General features: G+C 33.3%; 1 protein-coding gene and 1 long non-coding RNA gene across 4 annotated transcripts in view; one reads left to right on the top strand and one right to left on the bottom strand.

The window, feature by feature from the left end:
- Positions 1–8,366: 8,366 nt before the first annotated feature.
- Positions 8,367–20,813, top strand: part of LOC109538213 (homeotic protein Sex combs reduced) — a 52,028-nt gene continuing 39,581 nt past the window's right edge. For 2 of the 3 annotated variants that reach the window (XM_019905357.2, XM_019905358.2), the window contains exons 1-2: positions 8,367–9,398; positions 9,524–9,529. In XM_019905357.2, the coding sequence (XP_019760916.1) occupies positions 8,684–9,398; positions 9,524–9,529 (721 nt within the window). In that variant the 5' untranslated portion in view covers positions 8,367–8,683. The remainder of the gene's footprint in view (positions 9,399–9,523; positions 9,530–20,813) is intronic. The other variant, XM_048664653.1, reaches the window with a different exon arrangement.
- Positions 11,599–12,703, bottom strand: LOC125503783. The gene is made up of 2 exons (XR_007281065.1): positions 11,849–12,703; positions 11,599–11,794 (listed from the first exon to the last, which is right to left on the bottom strand). It is a non-coding gene; the product is annotated as an uncharacterized LOC125503783 (long non-coding RNA).

A 20,813-nucleotide genomic window follows, 5' to 3' on the forward strand; every position in this document is an offset into this window, starting at 1 on the left:
GGAAAACAAACCCGAAAATCACATAAACACGTCACGAAGATTAAAGCAGAGAAACCTGGTGATAAAATACATTCTGATGTATGTGGTCCAATGAGCGTTGACTCACCAAGCGGATCACGTTTCTTTGTAATTTTCAAGGATGAGTGTACTGGATACAGAAATGTTTATTTTCTGAAACAGAAGAGTGAATTATTTGAGCGCTTTTAAGAATATAAAGCGTTGATCGAAAATCAAACTGCGAATAAAATTAAAGTTTTTAAGAGTGATAATGGGACTCAATATATCAATGAAAATTTTCAAAAATATCTACAAACAGAGGGAATATTGCAATTTGAAATCATCATCATCAAATTGAAATTGAAACAAAACGGTTCTTCGGAAAGGGAAATAAGGACAATAGTTGAATCGGCACGCTCCATGATGTTGAATGGAAATGTTTCTACAGAATTATGGTCTGAAGCGGTAAATACTGCCGTGTATATATTGAATAGAACAACATTGAGTCAGACAAAGAAAATTACAGCTTTTGGCGCATTTCTAGGGAGAAAACCTGAAACAAAGCACTTGAGAGTATTTGGATGTGCAGCTTACATGGCGATACCAACTCAGCTTTTCAAAAAGTGGGACCGAAAAAGTAACAAGTTATTGTTTGTGGGATATGATGTATTGTCAAATAATTATCGATTATGGGACAAAAATAAAAGAAGAATAATCATCAGCTGTGATCTAAACTTTAACGAAGAAGAGTTTGAAGGAATCAATGAAGAAAAGAAAGACGTTTTGAATTTTCCTCTCCATTACCAACTTGATGAAAATGTGGTTCCTGAAATCAATGACGAAGAAAATGATCCCGATCTAGAGACCAAAAATTAAAATATCGAAGAAGACGACAGGATACACCTACGTCAACGAAACCTTTTAAAGCGACCTGATTACTATGGACCAGCCGTATATTGCTCGATTTTAACTCCAGAATCATACCAAACAGCAATCCAGTAAAACGAAAATGAAGAATGGACAGAAGCAATGAAGCAAGAAATAGAATCATTAATCAAGAATGATACTTGGGAGTTAGTACCAAAGCCAAAGATCATCCAGTGATAGACAATAAGTGGGTGTGATTTGGAGAGAGGTAGCTTGTTTTTTTTTTCGATTAAAATCGGTTGTGGAAATGGAAAATAGCTTGTTTACTTTTGTTTGATCCGCGTATGTAAACTTCCTTTTTATATTAAAATTATTTTTTTCTTTTGACTTAATTGATAATTTACAATCTGTTACTATAACATATATCGAGTAAATGGTTTGGCTTTAACATTGTCATGAAAAGTTAAGTCCAATGACTTAGCCTCTATAAATCGTTTCTTCGTTTCTCTTATAATGGAATGTACTAATGTAAACTTCTGCGGTGATATGGAGATGATCAAAAGCTGAAAATTAATTACGAATCTCCAGATTTCTCAAATGGTAGGTACCTATTGATATTTTTGATAAAATGTAAATAATGGTTTTGATATATTATTATATACATAATACTGATAATTTGACACCGTTATTGATAACGCTTTGTTTAAAATGTTTCAGAAAGTTATCGCAAGTTAATAGCTATCAATCCCTATGTTCTGGTTAGTTAAAAATCCTCGCTTTACTACCAACGGATTCGTGTGAATCCTAACTGTTGTTCGGATGTCTACTTCCGACCTGTAACGTTCTGAATTCATATTCAATATTTGCCTGAATAATAGATAACTGTTGTAGAGTAAGTGAAAACCCCCAATAATAGCAACATTTTCCAAGAACCAACGAACAAAGCCAACGGCACCTTGCATAAGCGCAACTTGCCTCAAATCACTTAACAACAGTTTCGAAACCATTAAGGACAGTTATTTGACCCTTCTCAAAACGAATTTATAATGAGAACAGGTTGTCACCCTTTTTAACGCTGGATGAATGAAAAGTTGCAAATTGCGCTGCACGCACAAATACTTTTCATTTCGCACAATGCTCTTCATCAGGTGTCTATAACCTTGAATTGGAACCGAAAATTTTCGCAGCAGGAACCATTTTATCTAAAAGAAGCTGGTTTACAGGTGTTGCTAGAGTTTGAAGATTTCGTGTAGATTTACAGTTAATATTTCGTGTTTCCAATTGAAAATGTCATTAACAAATAAATTTTAAAAGACTTCAACGATATTGTAATGGAAAACTCTTCGGCCTTTAAAACAAATATTCAAAAAGAGCTCTAGAATACACTTAAAAAGCGATTGTTTGCAAATGGGAAATGAGACTAATAGCTATTGGAAACCAACTCAGCTCCTTTTATCTCAATCAATTATTCAAAAGCCAATGGAACTAATGCCTTTAGAATGACCTACTTAAATACTTGTTCAGCTATAGCCAAATTAACAAATATTTTATACCGATGTTTTATTTGTTATATTTTTTGAAGCATGATGACTATATTGAATTATTCACTTTAAGTTTCAATTTGCAGGATTCAGTTATATTTTCTTAGAACAGAACGATGTCAATTTTTTGAATGCCATTTTAATTTACTTTCAGTTTACATTATGATTACATGTTATACTTTGTTTTGCTTATGTTCATGCTTAACAAGAGTTTGTCTATTTATTGTTTAATTACCATTCAGTAAACTTGAATAGACAAATTTGGCGATATGTAAAGTTATTGTTTAAATTTGCATCAAATCCATAAACATGGTTTAAAGGGTTTCATATAAGAATTGTATAATTTCAGTAAACCATAACAATCCAGTCCGTTAGCTCGTTGATGCTTTTGTTTTTAAAAGTGTCAGTAATTTTTACTTAAATAATCCATTGATTTGTTATTTCAAATGTGTAGTCCTTTGACATTAACTTAAACATTAAAAAACATATATAATCAACATGGTGAAAACTTAACACCCGGCAAAGCGGCAGCAACAGAAAGAACGAAACAAAATTTACTTAACTTTAAAATTACTTGCACAAATCATAGCCGATTTTTTTGGATATATTATTAATTCTAGATATACAAACTGATTGTCGAGCAATTTGCAATGTAATTAAGACATACATACTAATTTTACTATTTTTCCTTTCATCATTATTAAATTTCCTCTATCCCCCATCTAAAGCTTGAAAATTAATTCATTTCCTTCCACGTCGGAATCATAGAGAATGTTTTTACCCGGGTAGCAGAAGAGAGTCAGAATACGTAAGACATACGAATATTCCAAACTCTACTTACGGGCAGCCAATTCTATAAGCAACGAGTGAAAAGCAAGACGTTTTAGAACCAGAAACATTAGAAAACATGTTCCGATCTACATTTTATTTTAACGCCTTTTACACCACATGCACCTGTACTTAAAGGCGAATATGAGTGTTAATGTAAATAAAAACTGAATCTAAAGATTCTCTTAACTTTATTAATGAAAATAGTCGAGCATATGGAAAGAACTTAAATAGTGCTTTGCATCCTAAAAAATTTCAGAGAACTTTAAGATACAACAGCAGCACAACAGTAAAACGACTCGAAAAATCCATGAGAATTAGTACAAACCATTGCCAGTGTAAATACTTACATTATAGGACGTTTGGCATTAGACGCACAAAATGGATCAGTTCGTTAATCAAATCTGCAACATTATCGGTTCCAACACAATCTGCGAATCCTCGAAAACTAATCAAAATATTTACGGGAATTGTTCGAAAATTAAATATTCTCAATCAGCGAAACGGTTTTTAAAAACTGTTCGCTGTTCAATCATGTTTTGGTTAGCAGCGACGTTTGAAGAATTTATTGCTCGTATCAAATAAACATTTTTCATTTGTGAGACTTGTTAAGAAAACAATAGTTAATAAATAGCCACTTATGATTGAATTATGGCTGCGCGAGTGTAAACATCAAAGTAGAGAAAGCCGCGGTTAAAGCGATCTGGAATGTGTTTATTATTACCTTCCGGGGTACTAATCTAGATCACGGTTCACTCTAGCTTCGATTAAACTGAATTTATCGTATTGGGAGTTGTTTATGCGCAGAACTCCTATTGATTCACAGTATTGTTACTGGTAGTATTTGCCTTCACTATGCCACTGCCTCCACCTATTAATTTCAAAATGTTTAACAAAGAGGAGTTTAGGGATTATGTCGTTTTCGAGGAGAACAAGAATCTTTAGATAGTAAGATATGTTGATAAATTTTCATTCTACACCTATGCAATCCTCTGTCTCTTAGAAGGTGCTTGGCAAAAAAACATTTATCTCAATAGATGCACGTAAGCCATGTGGATAATATCTAAAATGGAAATTGTTCCGGAATTGTAGACGCCCATGCCAATAAAGGCCATGACTTAAATCATTTCTTCAAAACGAACTTTAGATGTATTTTGATTGTGACACGAATTACAATGGTACTTTCAATTGAAAACAAGATATCTATATGATAGTCTCCAGGGCCAGGACATAAGCGGAAGCGTGCGAGACTCTACAATATTTAGGTACCTACAGGACATATTTAAGAAGTTCCATCATGAAAGAAATTGTCACCTGGCCATTCGAATGTCTAGAAAGCAATAGGATGTTTTATTAATTTACATTTGCTACATTTAATGTAGCAAACAATTGGTTGATCTTCGGTTTGAGGATGTAAAAATAAAGGCAAATAGTCTTTAGAGAAAGGGATCAGAAAACCCATAAAATGGCTAGAATGGCCTGCCAGATTTCCTGACCGAAACCTTATTTTTATTGGCACGATAAAATATAATTTTCCACATATCAATCAAATAATATTGAATATACTGCTCAATTAAAATTGAAAGCTTGATTATTACAGTTAAAGAAGAAATCAGACTAGTTAGTCACTCGTGAAGTCTTACAGAAGTTGAAAATTGTCTTGACCGGTATCTGCGGGTCAGCGGGTCAGTTAAGCCTTGGTTTGAATAGAATTTGGTTTAATCGTATTTACTGATTTGCTGGGCCATGTAAATAATACAAATTTATTTGATCTTCATGTCGAATTTAAAGGAGTTTTAAGTGGGGCTTCCATCTAAGCATAATCTACAACATTAATGAAGTCGACGTGAAAAATAGTTTATATTCAAATTTGCAACTCCTATCAGGTTACTTTGTAAGCAACAGCATTGCTTTCAGGGCAGGCTTTCATAGGTACATAATTTTTTTATTGTATTCCATACTTACATATATATACCGGATACATATTTACATACAAAAAAGTATGTATGTAAACAGTAAATTGGAAATGTACGAAATATATAGGAATAGAGATTTTGAGCGAAGAGAATTCGAAAGCGTATTTGAAGATATTGATCAAACAATTATTTCTAAATTTCAGAGTTTCTTTATTGAAATGATTTGGTTTTGAAAAATTATAATTTTCCTTTCGTTGGAAATATTTTAAGTAGGTAGTGGTAGGTTGTAAAGAGATTGGAACGTCTTTTGCAAAATATTTAGTTCCGAGACGAGTTAGGCAGCTATAGGTAGGTTAAACATGAAGAAACTCATGTAATAAGTATAGAATTTGGCATGTACTCAAACCATGCAATGTTTCTTTAAACCTAAATTTAAATAGTAAAAGAACGATAAATCACCCTCAGTTATAAATCAGCTTGTAGGTCTACTAAAATGAGTAAAAATCCCTCTTGCTACCATTTTTGGTTTTTCTAAGTAAGTAGGTTCTGGAAGATGGTTTCGTAAAAATTGTCCAGTTTTTTATCTTAATACTTAAGTAATAACATTTAGCATGAGAATTTTTTTTTTAAATCAACGTTAACTTTCCTCCGAAAGCTGACTGAAGTAAGTTATTGAGCATGTAGCTATCTGGTAATACCGTGTTGTTTTGCTATGTGATAAAACCAACGCAAGAAAATATGTAAAATCAGCAGGAGGAAAGACTAGATTTGGCAAGAAAAAATACCTAGTGGAACTACATTTCAATTGCTAGATAGATTTCTTCAAATCGAAACTTTTCATTGATTAAAAAAAACTAGTTGTTTAAGTAAGCTAGAATCGGAATAGCTGCAAGGTTTATAAAATTGCCAGGCTTGACATCATTGAAAGCATTCTTATGAGATTATTATAGTTACATTATGCTATTATGGATGCGGTTGGTGAAATAAAGTGCACACTCTTAGTGTGAATAAAAGTATATTGAGAAAGATAAAAAAAACAGTACAAAGTAAATTCCCGAACACGAGAGAACGAGATTTTGTATCAGCAACGAGTTGACCACGATTAGGTGACCAAAAAAGGTTGCTTACGCGCCAATTAAGCAACACAAATTATGCTTGCCTAAACAATATGACTTTGTTGTACACTGTGGCCCATAATATGTATGGCTAAACTTAAAGAATTAAAAAGTTAAACCAAAAGAATTGCTCAGGAGAAATTTATTAAGTACTCTAGTATCAATTTACTGTTTTCAGTTTTTTCAGATTTTAGTGGGAATCAAACTAGCAATTAAAATTTCAAAACATTTATTTTATTTACCTTCTGATCAGCTAGATTCTAGAAAGCAAAAAATAGTCCCTCTAAGTTACGTCAATATGTACGGTAAATATTGCTTAATGTAGATATCCACAATAAAGCACCAATTTCCACTAAAAACAGTTTTTAAATTGGAAATAGTTTGGAGCCTGTTAAAATAAATCATATTGACGACAGCTGTTTTTGGCTAAATGCCCTTTATAACAATGATCTAAATTTAAAAAAAAATTAAATATGATCAGAGTGAGACTGAGAGCAAAAAAACCACTTTTGTTGCAGACATTCTTTACTGCTATAATTTTGTTACTATTGTAGGCAGCCTGTATACGCAACAAGTACCTAAAAGGCATTACGTTTACTAATTAATTAGTCACTCATCAATTCTACATTTCATTGGGTCTGTAAGTAACATTTTCGTTTACCCAAACAAGAAAAAAAACAGTTTTGCATTCGATTTACATTTTTAATTTATATCGTTTTTCGTCAAGCACTTGTTTTTTTGTGACGCTAGTAGTTAAATGCCAAATCGTGAAAACAATTACTAGGACCACATAGCTACTTATGTAAAATCAAAAATGCAATCTCAAGTAGGTACAAGCACTTGCGTAAGACAATGCGTTTTATTATCCCAGTTTTCCTTTATTTTCGCAATAATTTAGGAACAGCGTTATGAAACGCGTTTTGAAAGTAATGCTCGTTGAAAAAGAAAGTTGGACAAAATTGCAGGAAGTATTCTGAAATATCCATTTATATTGTTGACTATAACCAGCACCCAATTCGCGTTGATTCAAGGAAAGCAGAAACACAAGGATCAGTAAGTAGTTGATGTAAGATAATTTATTCAGGTATAAAAATTGCTTCGATAGTCGATTTTTTTGATAGTCGTTTTTTGTGAATAGTAACAAAACTGGATTAGTTATACCTATGCATGTAGTAGAAAAAAAAACGCATAAACTGTGAAAAAAAGTTGGCTGATCAGCCCACATTGGATATAAAATTGCTAGGTAAAATATATCGAAAAAATTTTTATGCAAACAGGGTTCAAATGTACTTCAAAAAGATTATTATATATTATAAAGTATTTTTGTAAATATCAATTTTTTTATTGTAGGAATTGGGGTCTTGAGTCGCAGCTAGTTACTTTTGGGACAGTTTCTTGTTTGCTCATGTTAGGTAAGTATAAGAATGTGAGTTTTTTGGCAAGTTCTGTGTCTAAGGTCTTAGAGCTAACAGAAAACGTATAGATCGGACCAAATGAGAAAACTTCAAAAGTTTGTTCCCTAAAATAGCAAAACTACCATAAGAGATGTTTTTTTGGCAATCTGCTTGTTCTCGCATTAAAAAAGTGTTCGTTCCAAATTTATGAAAGTTGGTATGGCCAAATGTTCTCAGTTGATTTGAAGTGACCGATCTTTGTGATTATCCTGCCTAAAAACCAGTGATAAATTCAGTTTCACATGCGTGGACAATATTCTTCCAAAAATTATCCTTCACAGCCAATCAAAAATCGCACAATTGTCACTTCACACATCTGACTGAAAAACCCAAAAACATGAACTGGAAGGTAAAACTGAGAAAATCATCAACTGCGAGCCGGTCATCTTCAGTTGATTCATTAGCCAAGCTACCGGAATCCAGTAGACCGCTCAGCCAAGCATCAAATCTTAAACAATTCACAAATTATCAATTTGAATTCATGGCACCGCCCCAGGAAGAACGCTCCTCCCTTTGACTTGCGCTTGCCAAAGCGCGGCGTTTACAAATAACGAAGCCACCAAGTTATCCCCTCTTGCACTGGCTGTCTCTGTTTGACATTCGCTGTTTCGATATTGTGTTCTCTATCCACTAAAGTTATGCCAAGCAAAACAGTGTGGGATTATAGCAAAACGCGTGGTCTTGCCCAGTTCTGGCGCCTGTTCGCCGCGCGTTGTTTTACTATCACATAAGATTCCACGTGATACGGTCGTTTGTGGCAAGTTAGTCGCGTTCGCGATGTGGCTCGCTTTACTCATTGGTAACCCGGTCTGATCGTAAAACACATTGTGACAGTTTTATAGCCATTAGGCCACGCGCCCTTCTCTTTGTGACTGTGTAGCTTTATTCCGGATTTTGAACGATTCGTTTGGTATGCTCGTGCTAATTGTGAACATCGTGTAGGAATTTGTATGTTTGACTAGATCATGAGTTCTTATCAGTTTGTGAACTCTTTAGCTCAGTGCTATGCTCAACAGGGCAGGGCTGGAGAACAGTCACATCAAGCTGCCAGTCCCGGTGGAGACTATTATAATCCTAATGCAGCAGCGGCAGCTAGTTATCCTCCCGCATGTTATTCTCCGCCACAAGTAGGACCTCAGGGTTACACTCCCCATCCGTATGCGACTCCAGCACCCGGCCATGGCCTTCAACCTATGGGAGACTATACCCAGTTGCAACCACAGCGAATTCCTGGTCCGGCTGCAAGTTCGCATATGCATCATGCTAGCCCAGGTGGACAGAGTCCTGGAATGCTTAATCCATCAGCTAGTTGTAAATACGCTGACTCCACATCTTCAACGGGAGTTGCCAGTCCTCAAGACTTGAGCACGAACGCACCTCCTAATAGAGCTACTCCACCTCTAGCCAATACACAATCGAGCAACAACAGCAACGCCACTATAACTTCGAACAAATCTTCAGGGTTGACATCACCTTTATCGGTCAGCACGTCACCAGGAATTAAGCCCGGCGTTGCATCTTCGACAGTTTCTCAAAATCTCTCCTCACCTGCGTCAAGCACTAGTTCAACATCTAGTAATGATCAGAAGGTGAACACGAATAACAATAACTCGAAGAGCGGAAGTCAGTCCAATCCTCCTCAGATATATCCGTGGATGAAACGAGTACATCTTGGCCAAAGTAAGTAGAATTGTAGAAGTGGTTATTCCTTGAAGCTTCAGACATAGTCTTTGTGTAGAACATAATTAACATAAAGCAAGTTCATTTGGAAGCTGCACTGTTTTGATTGGAATCCTCTCTTGCAGATAGACGTAAGTCCACCAGAGGGTTTGTAGAAATTTTATTATCGCCTTAAAACACTAAATTTTGATAACTTTAGATGTAGGTCTCCAATCTCTTAAAATGTTTAACCAAATTTCGAATTCATTCATTACATTTTGGAAGCGTGGATCACTACAAGTCGTTAGGGAAAACTGTGAATTGAACACAATTCCTTGATAAGCCGCGCGCTAACATGCATTACAAGTTGTTATAGAGTTAATATAAAGGTCGGAAACCTGAAGAATGGTTGTTGACATTATTTTAAAATCATTAATCACCAGAAATGGTTGTAGCTACAAGACGGTCTGACATTATGTTCCCTGTGGAGTGTTAATCATTTCAGATCCGCATTTCACATCATAAAATCAGACCATTGACCCGCTTCTTCATATTTTTGCTGTTGAACTAGAATCTGTATCGATAAACCCGCATTTCATAAATTAGCTTTGAATTGAATGTTCAGATTTTTTCTGATTAAACTGTAAAACGAATAACTACAAATGGACAAACTATATTTTGAGTGGTATTTTTTACTGTTTTTTTAAATATTGTAGAAAACAGTCACTTCCCTTAGCGAATTTCTAATTAACAGTGCTCCACTAGCCAAGGAACATGATTACCATTTCTCACTAAATAATGCTAACAGAGAACGTTATGAACTTGGCAAATCACTGTAAATGAAAATAATTAAATTACAGAATTTTGAAAAGCTATAGCACACATTCAAAAAATACTCTCCCAAAGAAACCAGCCGATTTCTCATTAAAAAAATAGCAAAGCATCATTTGTCTTGTAACGTTTGTTTCATTCGTATAAAGTTAAAGGGGTTGAAGTAAAATGTTACTATACTTCAAGTGCGTACTGAAAAATCTGTAGAAATGTGACGTGGCAGAGAAAAATAATATGAGCATAAGTTTAGAGGAGGTTTCAAAAATTCAGACAACTTTATAGAATAATAGAAGCTAGGGGAATTCAAATTCAAATTAATCAGTTAAAATCGGGTTTCTTTAATAAAATAACATTTCTAGAGGAAAACTGTTAGTAACTCTTTTGTAACACCTCAATTACATCAAACGCTTATTTGTGGAAATAGGCCCATTTACCTATTTAATATATGAACTTGTACTAATGACAAAGATAGTTTATTTCACTGGTTACGAATCACCAACGGTTACAACGAAATCTCCCTACATGTATTTCGACTGAGCAAAGTTTTGCACTTTAAGAATTCGTCCCTTTAAAAGTTTAAATAGTTATCCACCGCTAGATTTTAAAATTTTATAATTCTTACCAATTGACTATGTTAACATATATCATACTTTATCGCCTCATCTAAACGTTGTATTCAATTAAAAATAATTGAGTTTCTACAGTTAATATTAGCATCAGCTCATCAATCCAATCGCCTTAGCGAAGGCTATTTGTTCACTAAAATCCTGTTGCAAATTAGAAGTGCGTATCGGTATAGGTGTGATACAAATTTTCAAGGTGCAATTTCGGCCAAACTAAATTCGACTTAATTGACGCAGTTAATTATCATACCTATTACTTCCTATGAAATATTTGCCAGACGCAATAATAGAACCACATGCTTATCCTTGAATCAAAGCAATTTTTGTATAACTACTGCTAATTAGCAGCAAACTCAACCATGTTATTCTTGACAGAAAAATATATTAGCACCAGTCAGGTATGCGGTTCTGACAAAACCAAAAGCGAATAGCCAAGATTTCAGAATTTTTCTATACTCAGCTCATAAACGAATCACGGCAGTAAATTACTGTTGATTTATGACTACTGTTAATTAATAAACATTTGGTTGTTCATAATTATTTGTCTAAGGTTGGTTTATGGGAACAGTTCAAATAATTTATACGCAAGCAATCTAATTTACGAACCTGTTTCTAAAATGTACTTTATGTGGGCTCTATCATTCGCTGTTCAAAGTTCAACCGCTATAATAGTGTTTTTCAGACTCTTATTAATGCTGTTGGCCATATTGAAGCAGCTGGACCTTTTAAGGCAAAACAATCTAGCTATGTTCAAAAGGAACCGAATTTGGACATAAAATATAATTGACATATACCTAATAAAACTGAATAAGAATTAGATCATATGAATTCTACGCTCACTTGCATCTGGAAGACTTTTGCCATTCCAAAAAAGTGTGGGTGGTTTAACGAAAGAAAAAACCAGAAGTCGTCGAACTTTATAGTTAGACTGGGTTTTCTCTAACAAGTATGATTTTCAAATTCCTAAAATAGTTCAAAATTAAATCGGCATTATACTCAATGAAACTTACTCATTACCAAGATGCTGAACCTTCACACACCAATGATGGTGACATTTTTTCTGTTGCAATTAGCTGTAACCGTTGCAAGTTCAAGCAATTGCTCACTGTAACAGCGCCTTTGAACTGTTTTTCGACTAGAACGATAGTTTCTACATATTTTAATTTACACCGCCAAACATTATCCTCATGGATGTAGACCTTGAGTGCGTCCTAAATCCAGGAATAAACTGTGACAATCCAAAATTGTCACAGTTTATTCCTTTACGATTGAAAATAAAAACTTACAAAATATTTTGAAACGGCTGATATGGGCGGCGGTTCTAATGAAAGTCGTTCTACCTCAAAACACTACACCGTCTTCTGTACCAACAATTTGCTTCCTGATATGACTAAATCATATGGAAAGCGCCACTGTTGCTCCAATTCGATTATTTTATGTCTAGTGAGATTAATCATAGTTTGAGCCATGTCACAACACATCAAATTTTTATGTTGACTGATCAGAGGAGCTAGTGTTGAAGCAGCTGGCGTAAGAGGCAATTAAATCAAGTCGTATTATATTTATTTATATGAATGAAATAATCCATAAAAACAATTTCAAGGAAACGTTCTTCGCATTCTCTATTGTTGTTATTGGTGGCTTGAAAGGTCATCGCACGCTCTTCGGCGAATGTCGATAACTGCCCAATTACCATAATGGGCAATCAGCTTTGATTATGGGCTTTCTGGTTGGGTAGAAAATTGGCTCTAATCAAACGGCAAATTTACATTTAAGCGTCTTAATTATCTCTCCTCTTCTGGGTTTGCCCATATTCCGCCTATGTAGTTACCGGAGACGCCAACCAGCGTTGGCTTTTTCATATGCATGAGATTGTGGAAAATTTTTAACAACTCATTACAGTTAGGTACTGCTGTACATACAACCAGCGTTTTGTTACAGAAATAAAATCTTTCATGTTAACTATACCTAGCCAAATATGTCTGTATAAGTTTTTTTTCATTGGAATTGAATCATCTAGTTTCACAATGTCAATATCCCTTTTTTATAACCGATTGCAACAATAGACACTGAATAAGTAAACTATTAACCAGAAGCCCTACGATTTCTTTGCATTTCCCTTAGCCGAAGATCCGCTAAATCGTAATAGATCATGATGAGTCAAAAGAAGTTTAAGGATGCTTTGTGCCAAACCGCTTTTTCCATTGTTCAATGCCAATTTAAAAGAGGGCACAACAACCATAGTTTTATAAGGTTGTTTCGCTTACTTTACGATGTGAAGATAGGGCAATGAAATTTTCACCCCATATCAATTTGAAACGGTCTCCGATTTTGAAATTGATTTATTGTGGGTTTTGGATGGAGTGCTTTTATTTGGGTTAGGAAATATCACGGTTGGGTGGATTTTGAAATTGGAAATTATTTTCCAGTTGAGCATCTGGCCAATGTTCCTTTGAAGTAAAGTAAAATAAATTGTTTGAATAATCAAAATAACAAATTATTAATTAATTCAAGAGAAATACTCCTTTTTAATTATCTTTCTGTTCTGATCTGAACATAGATTTACGTCTATGAAAGGTAGATGGACATTTGGAGAAACACATTAGTATGTAGTTGAAATTTTCATACCAAGCTAAGAAAAATAATTTGCACCGATATGTAAGGATGAATCAATTTCTATTAGAAGAGCTTTATATCCCTTCATTTTTTCCATAATGTTTTATGAAAGTGAAGTTTTCTGGCATTGTTGTTAACTTCGCTTTTTATTTTGGAAATTAATCTCTCTTGTCGGTCTTGTTTATATCGTTTACTGCGTACGGTTAATAAATAACATCATCCGTGCTATTAAATTAAAAAATATATATCGATTCTTTAAGAGCCCTCAACAACTTAAAATGTCTATAAACTACTAAAAAATTGAAATCAGCACTTAATCAATTTTCATAAGAGTTTTCCGTAAAGATTCGTCCAAACGTCGCGTTTTTTATCGAATGTCTTAGTCTCGTATCTACAAATCATCTATTTCCCAACTACAGGGTGGTCCTCAACGTACGTCACATATTGTTTACCCAAAAATATTGGTTTGTAGGCAAATTTGTCTTATCCGAAATTTAATTGTTTCCGAGGTACAGAGTGTCAAAGAATAAATAAAATTGTTGGTTTTTTTAATAGATTCTTATCCAATTTTACTACAACCAAAAAAATACATTTGGTGTTTTTTCTATTGAGGTTGCAGTTTTTTTTTTCTCTTCAAATTTCCTATTACTTAGCTTGTAATTCCTAGAAGGCGCTAACTTAGCTTGTGACTTTTTTTGGCAATATCTGGTTTTCTAATATTTCCTAAATAAAAAATATGAAATAGGTTGAAATCGATATTTTCGCGTTTCCGAGTTATTTCACATTGAAAAATTTATGGATTTTTTGGGCTCAAATTTGATTCGTAATATTGTGAAAAATATTTTAACTTCTCCTATTACGTTGAATTTATTGAAAATGCCCCCTTTTAATTTATTTTCGAATTAATAAATATACGATATGGTTTATGTTAATGTCTAGGAAATTTTAAATTTGTCGGAAGACAAATGTCAAAGACCCGGAACAACCATTAATTTTTTTAATACGACAATCATTTATTTGAAATGTTAACAAATGTATTAAAGTCAGAGGAGTTCAGTTTGAACATTCATAATTATTATTCAAAGAAACATAGACTTTGCTGAGTTTAAAAAGTACTTAGTTAAAAGTAGTTCGTCAGGTATCTAAATAAAAACTGTTTATTGTTTGTTTTAAAATTTGTGCAGAATATTTCCTTGATTGTTCAGTTTAAAAAATGATATCGACTTGAACCAAGTACATATTTTGTTTAGGAAATATGCGAGAACGAGATATTGGCAAAAAATTTGTGGTATTTTAAAACCAAAAAAATATGTGGTGTTTTAAATGGCTGCAAACTATTAATGGCGCAGTTAGCACCACCATGCTAAATTATCGGAAAATCGGATTCCTCCATCAAAAAAAACATTTTTTTTGATAATAGTAATATTGTATAATAGTAATATTGTGTCTATACACACACTATGTGTATTGTTTGTGAATTTACTGTTACTGTTAATGATAGTAAGTTCGCGAATCACACTATGGTGATGGGAGACAGTAATGAAAATCACCACAAGCATATGTAAAAAAACACTGAGCAAATACAGCCAGATGATAAGAATTATGCTAACAGAGAAGAATAATAGAGCGGGCAAAAGCAAACATTTCAAAAATAGGAGGAAGATAGTAAAATTTCAAAAACACAAACAAACAAATCTTTCAGATCGCACTTCGATTGCCAATCAATAAATGGCAATGAGTTAGAAGATGCACACCTACTTGTCGAAATACCCACGATCCATTTGCGATTGTACAGTTGGTTTAGCATAGAACTCAAAACTATTGAACGGTGAAGTAATTTTTATATTTCACTCTGGTCCCCACTGACTCATAAAATCGTGTAAAAGTGATCCCAAGACCACCTTATCAATTTTTAAAGGGACGTGTACATCGGTTCGAGTCCCGTAGGCCGATCTATTGAAGCCGCCAAGGAAAGATTTATGATCTTCTGGCGATCCGACTGCTGCCACAGACCCTCCATGTGACACGACTTTTGATTTACGCGGGATTAGTTGACTGTTTTCGGTCGTTATTGATGCAATTATGGCCCGATAATTATGCCAACATCTCTACTTCTGATAAGTGATATGAATGGAATGGATATATGAGACCTGATGTTGCAGCCGGTGCATACAGACATATGTGCCAGCAATACTGATGAGTTTCCCCTGCATTCTGTTTAAAAAATTATGTATTACTTGATGTATTAAATTCTGTATTACTATGGTTAGTTAATGCATCACACAATTTACGAATGATAGTATTTTCTGGTCACCACCAATAGAAACAGATTAGCATTTCAAGATCATTTTTTACATAAACATAATTATTTCTAACATTGCTGAGTTGCTAAAAACAATATTAAGGAACTTTTTGAATTCTCATTACATGTTATATTAGGGTTTATTGTAACCTTGGCTTTACTTGTTTCTTCTTCCAGTTCAGATCCAAATATAAAAAACCAGGCATTGTTGTCTTCAAAAATCGTTAAGCCAAGTTGTCCTGATGAGCCTTTAATTTTGATCAATTTCAAAGTTGATGCAGTATAGGACAACCTTTTACAAAGAGCTTCATTCAAGGAGAATGATAAATGAAACTTAACATTATTGAAATTAGAGACGCACACATCTATTCATGCATTTCTTATTTAAACATCAGTCACCTTTGACACAACTTTGAGTAGAACAAGAGAGCCAGATGTAAATTTAGAATTTACAAATATCGACGAAAATTAGTATCAATACAACATTGATTTTTCGGTTTTACGTAAAACGGCTAATTTTCTATATACTTTTCTGAATATTCGCCAGTACTGAAAAGTTCAGCTGGGTTTAATTTCTTTCGGATTAATCGTCATATCCAAATTTTCAAGAAAAAGAAAATGTTTTTCATTTTGAAAACCTACCTATAAAAAATGAAAAGGTATAAAGAATTTTAGAATACACTGCTCCTAAAAGATAAGTACAGTTTTAGACGGCGAAAAATAACTACAAATCAGCAAATTCTTAAATGTTATTCAAAATTTTATGTCAATTGCAATTATTCAACAAGTTTTACTGCTAACGTCTTAAGAAGGTCACTCGCCTATCAAAAAATCGTATCAATTAGTAACAATTCTAAGGAAGAAAATCATATCTACAAGTAAGCGGAATTTCAAAACCTTTATAATTCCAATTTAAATTTTCAAAACAATTAAAGTTTTCCCGATAGAATTTATAAAAAAACAGGGCGTGTAGTAAAAACTGAAATTTCACTCACAAATAGATTTAGTTATTGAAATGTGAACAACTCTTTAAAATAGCATATTATGTAAGTCATGGTTCAATATTATTTATTTTTCAAATTATAAAAATATGGACTTTCTCATATAAAATCAGATTGTATCCAAAATAACGCCTGTATTTCGAGAACCTGTAGATTAGAGCTCGTAGCTACGAATACGTTTAAGCACCCTGTATAGTTAAATGTTAAGTCATAATTTACCGTCAATATTTCAATTGATGAAATCGATACCGCACACGATGTACGTTATCTTTTTTTTTTGAACTTATTGACATTCGAATTATTTTACGTTTTTGAGAAAATGTCCCAGACGAATCTTCTTGCTGAGCTGAAATAGCTTGGGACACATCACTAATAAGACAAGTAATGAAATATAAGAAAAATACAATATCAAAACTTTTGCCAATGTCGCGATGTCGTAAAACCACAGACTGTTAAAAATTGGATACTAAAGCTTTTCAGTGGTTTGGATGGAACAGCTATCCTATAACGAACGCAAGAAGCTAAAATTGGGAAATGCATTACGGAAGTAATTATTTTTTTAATTTAACCTAAGATAATAGCAGACTAAGCAAATTAGAATTCAGAACTTAGCCAAAGGTCAAACGCAGAATTTTTCATCTCACTCGCTTTGAACGGCTAAGCAGAAGAATGGCCGATGAAATTGTGTACGCGAATGAGATAATAACAGTCTGTTGCATCCCGAGGCTTGAATGTCTTGGCCCGAAAACGTTTCTCCGCCCTTGCGATTCTCATTCACGCTACTATAAAACAAGAATACGAAACAACTATATACGAAAAAAAAAATAAAAAAATAAACCGAGATACGCCGAACACAAGTGTGGTTATGGCAATGTAATAATTATTATTGGACTGGGAGGAGTACTGCGTGATACTGAAAATTGAGATATCTTTATTATTGAAGATATCACCTGACAACTTCGTATGATTTATTTTGTATCTGGTTACTTATCGATATCTCTTTTGGCTTAAGGATTAATTTCGTGTCGGGGAGCAATTATATTTATCGCAGAGTCAGATCGGTAAGGTGGGATAAGTACAGTTACTCTCACAATTGATTGTAGGAAGTTGCTTTTAGTTAGTAGACATCAAATAACATATGAGAATACGCATAAAAATATCGAAGATAACTTGGGTAGGATTCAGTTAAGCAAATGTGGTGCTGCCAAGTATTGAAAATTTTCGCCTGTTTTAATTATTACACAACAGACAATTTCAACATTTTCCATGTGCATTTAACTCGCCTATTTATTTTCTTTGTACGCTTTGTGTAGGCCCAGGATGCATATAGTTGACCTCTAGGATTTTAGGAACACATGCCCATTTGACTCGTTTCCCCTCGCATTTTCAAAATGGGCAGATGGATATTCGTGACGAGAAACGTGGGTTAAATAAGGGGAGGGCGGACGTATAGGTCCGAAAATCCAAATCGGAAGCGTGAAAATGGTTGAAGAACATTCGTTTATTCCGTTCCTAACTTAGTGTATTTAACCGTTGTTCGACATACATGTCGAATATTGGTACGGGATCGGAATTGCACAAAAGAAAATAAATTGGCATTATGCCAACGAAGTTAATTCTCTTGTTTGTTGCTTAAATTAAATTTAGACAGATTAATTCAAGCTAGGGCTCTAAAATACTTTTGGACCTGATGATCACTGAAGCTATGCAGAAAGTTTTATTCAAAAGTTTCAGGCAATAAAATGCCATAAAGAACGCTTTTGCTCCCTACAAAGAAAGTTTAAAGCAAGTCAAATTTTATTGACTTTGTGGACATATTCTTAAAGAAAAGGTTGTAATTGAAGCTACTTAGAAGAAACTGTTTCAGTTCTTCCTGAAATAGAAGAAATTTGAAAAGTGTGTTCCAATGGTGTGGAATCAAGGGAGAAATTAGCAATATTGACAATAATTATTATTTTTTTCTCACTATGAATTGAAATTTATTAATATGTGCATTAAAAGGAAAATCTGCAAAACACAATAAATGCAGGACAGTAAGTAGAATTTACTCAATATTTTGAGTACTGTTCATTGATAAATTTTAAAAATTTTAAAACAATTCAAGTATTTCTACCACACCAAACTTTAGTCTTAGACGACATAAATACACAAAGATAAATATAACTATTATAATAATTTAATGTGCTAGTAAATAAATGTGATGGAATGAACAGTAAAATTGCGATTTGAAAAACGCACATTTTGAGATAACAGCTTTTTAACTTGATAATATATTTCCATAATTCACGCAAGAATTAAATGCTTCAGAATAAAATAACTCATAAAATAATGTACCGAAACTAAAAATACTATAGAATTCTGGGTCATCTAACGGTCAACGGTCATCGGTTATCATGTTTAACTCGCGGATCAATTTCGATTTTTCGTAGTTACATAATTGCATTGTTTTGCTGTCATTTCCGAAAATAATACATGTCGCAGTTAATGGGACGAAAATCTTGGAAAGAACAATATTTTTTCAATTATCAATATTATTGTGATAACGCGTTTTTTATAGTTTTTTTAGATTTGAGATGAATAAGGAAATAAGGAAATTGCTTTCAATATTTTCAAAAATGTACGCAACAGCAAAAGATATTTCTCCAATTATTAGCGGAACTACATTTTCAAATTTTAGCAAAAAAATGGCTTTTCTGAATATACAACGATATATCTATTAGACAGTTGCATATTAAAATGCAAAATTACTATTAAGAATCATTTGTTTCATATAACCAAACTTGGTTTACGTAATGTTGCGATTTGTGAGTTTACCAATCAAAACCGCCCGAACATTTATTACAATTTGACAATTCATCTGAGATTCAATGAAACTAGACGTTCAGGACCAAGTGATTTATATAGCCGCCCTATTATGCTTTAACAGTCCCTTGCTACTCTGTAACTTTTGACCATAGTTCTCTAGAAAGGCACGGATATGGTTTAATACATGTGCATGCATTCAAAAACGCCCCAACATGATAGTTTGTAAGGTTACCAAATAATGTGATATCCTTATATTCTATACCTGATTGTCCGTATACATGGGTTATTTTTGCGAATTCTTACAGCAGTTTTAAAGGCGGCACGTACAATATTTAAAGTATTCGTGTATGTAAGCATGTGTAGAACGGATTAGAAAAAACTAATCGACTGCAATTATGAACCTTATAATGTTTATTTACCTTCATTTATAATTCAAACTGTATCCATCTCCATGTTCAAATATCTGTGCTTCTTTTGGAAATTTAACAATTATCGGGAAGCGCTATAAAACATTTATAATAAATGTGTCTAATACACAAAAAGCTATGAATTGTTCTTCATTTTTAAAAAGTAAAAATAACCCTGCTGGAAATACCTGTGAATAAAATTGTGTATTAACATCTGTTGAAACTAATAATAAATTATTACATACAACGTGCTCTTTTGACAAAATGTCCTTGCTTTCAAATGATGTGTAAGTGGATTTTAATTTTGGTTTATTTACTGCAAATTATTAAATTAAAATTAAATACTATTAAACTAATTTAATGGAAACCCGAAAATGTCATAAAATTTAACATTGTGCTCCTTTAAACGGACGTAAGTTATACAGGCTGCATCATGCTGAAACCAACATCTTCTAGGGATGTTAAACAGTTTCTTCAATTATCATGTTTTTAATTATACGTACCTATGTGTTCCTTACTCATTATTGACAATTGCGTTCGATGTAACTGTGTTCATATTAATATCGCTTCCTTTATTTGTCTATGAATGTTTGGTCTTAATTGAGAGTAGTTATAATTAAAGTTTTTGTCATGGTCATAAATTTTAAAAATATATTTTATTGCAACTAAGTGTTCGAAGTGAAGAAACAATCAGCCTTAAGTTTGTCGATTTTACGAATCGGTAGCACTTGATTAACTTGGTTAACTTGATCTAAGCAAAAATAAATTAATTTTCTCCCTTTTTGCAAATAGCTTAGAAACGGTGCTTCTCAGAACTAGGGCACCTTATAAAAACTGTCGTAAAATGAGAC

Source organism: Dendroctonus ponderosae, unplaced genomic scaffold (assembly GCF_020466585.1).
Source record: "Dendroctonus ponderosae isolate FM_Combo_2020 unplaced genomic scaffold, Dpon_F_20191213v2 Dpon_F_20191213_1, whole genome shotgun sequence".
NCBI lineage: Eukaryota > Metazoa > Arthropoda > Insecta > Coleoptera > Curculionidae > Dendroctonus > Dendroctonus ponderosae.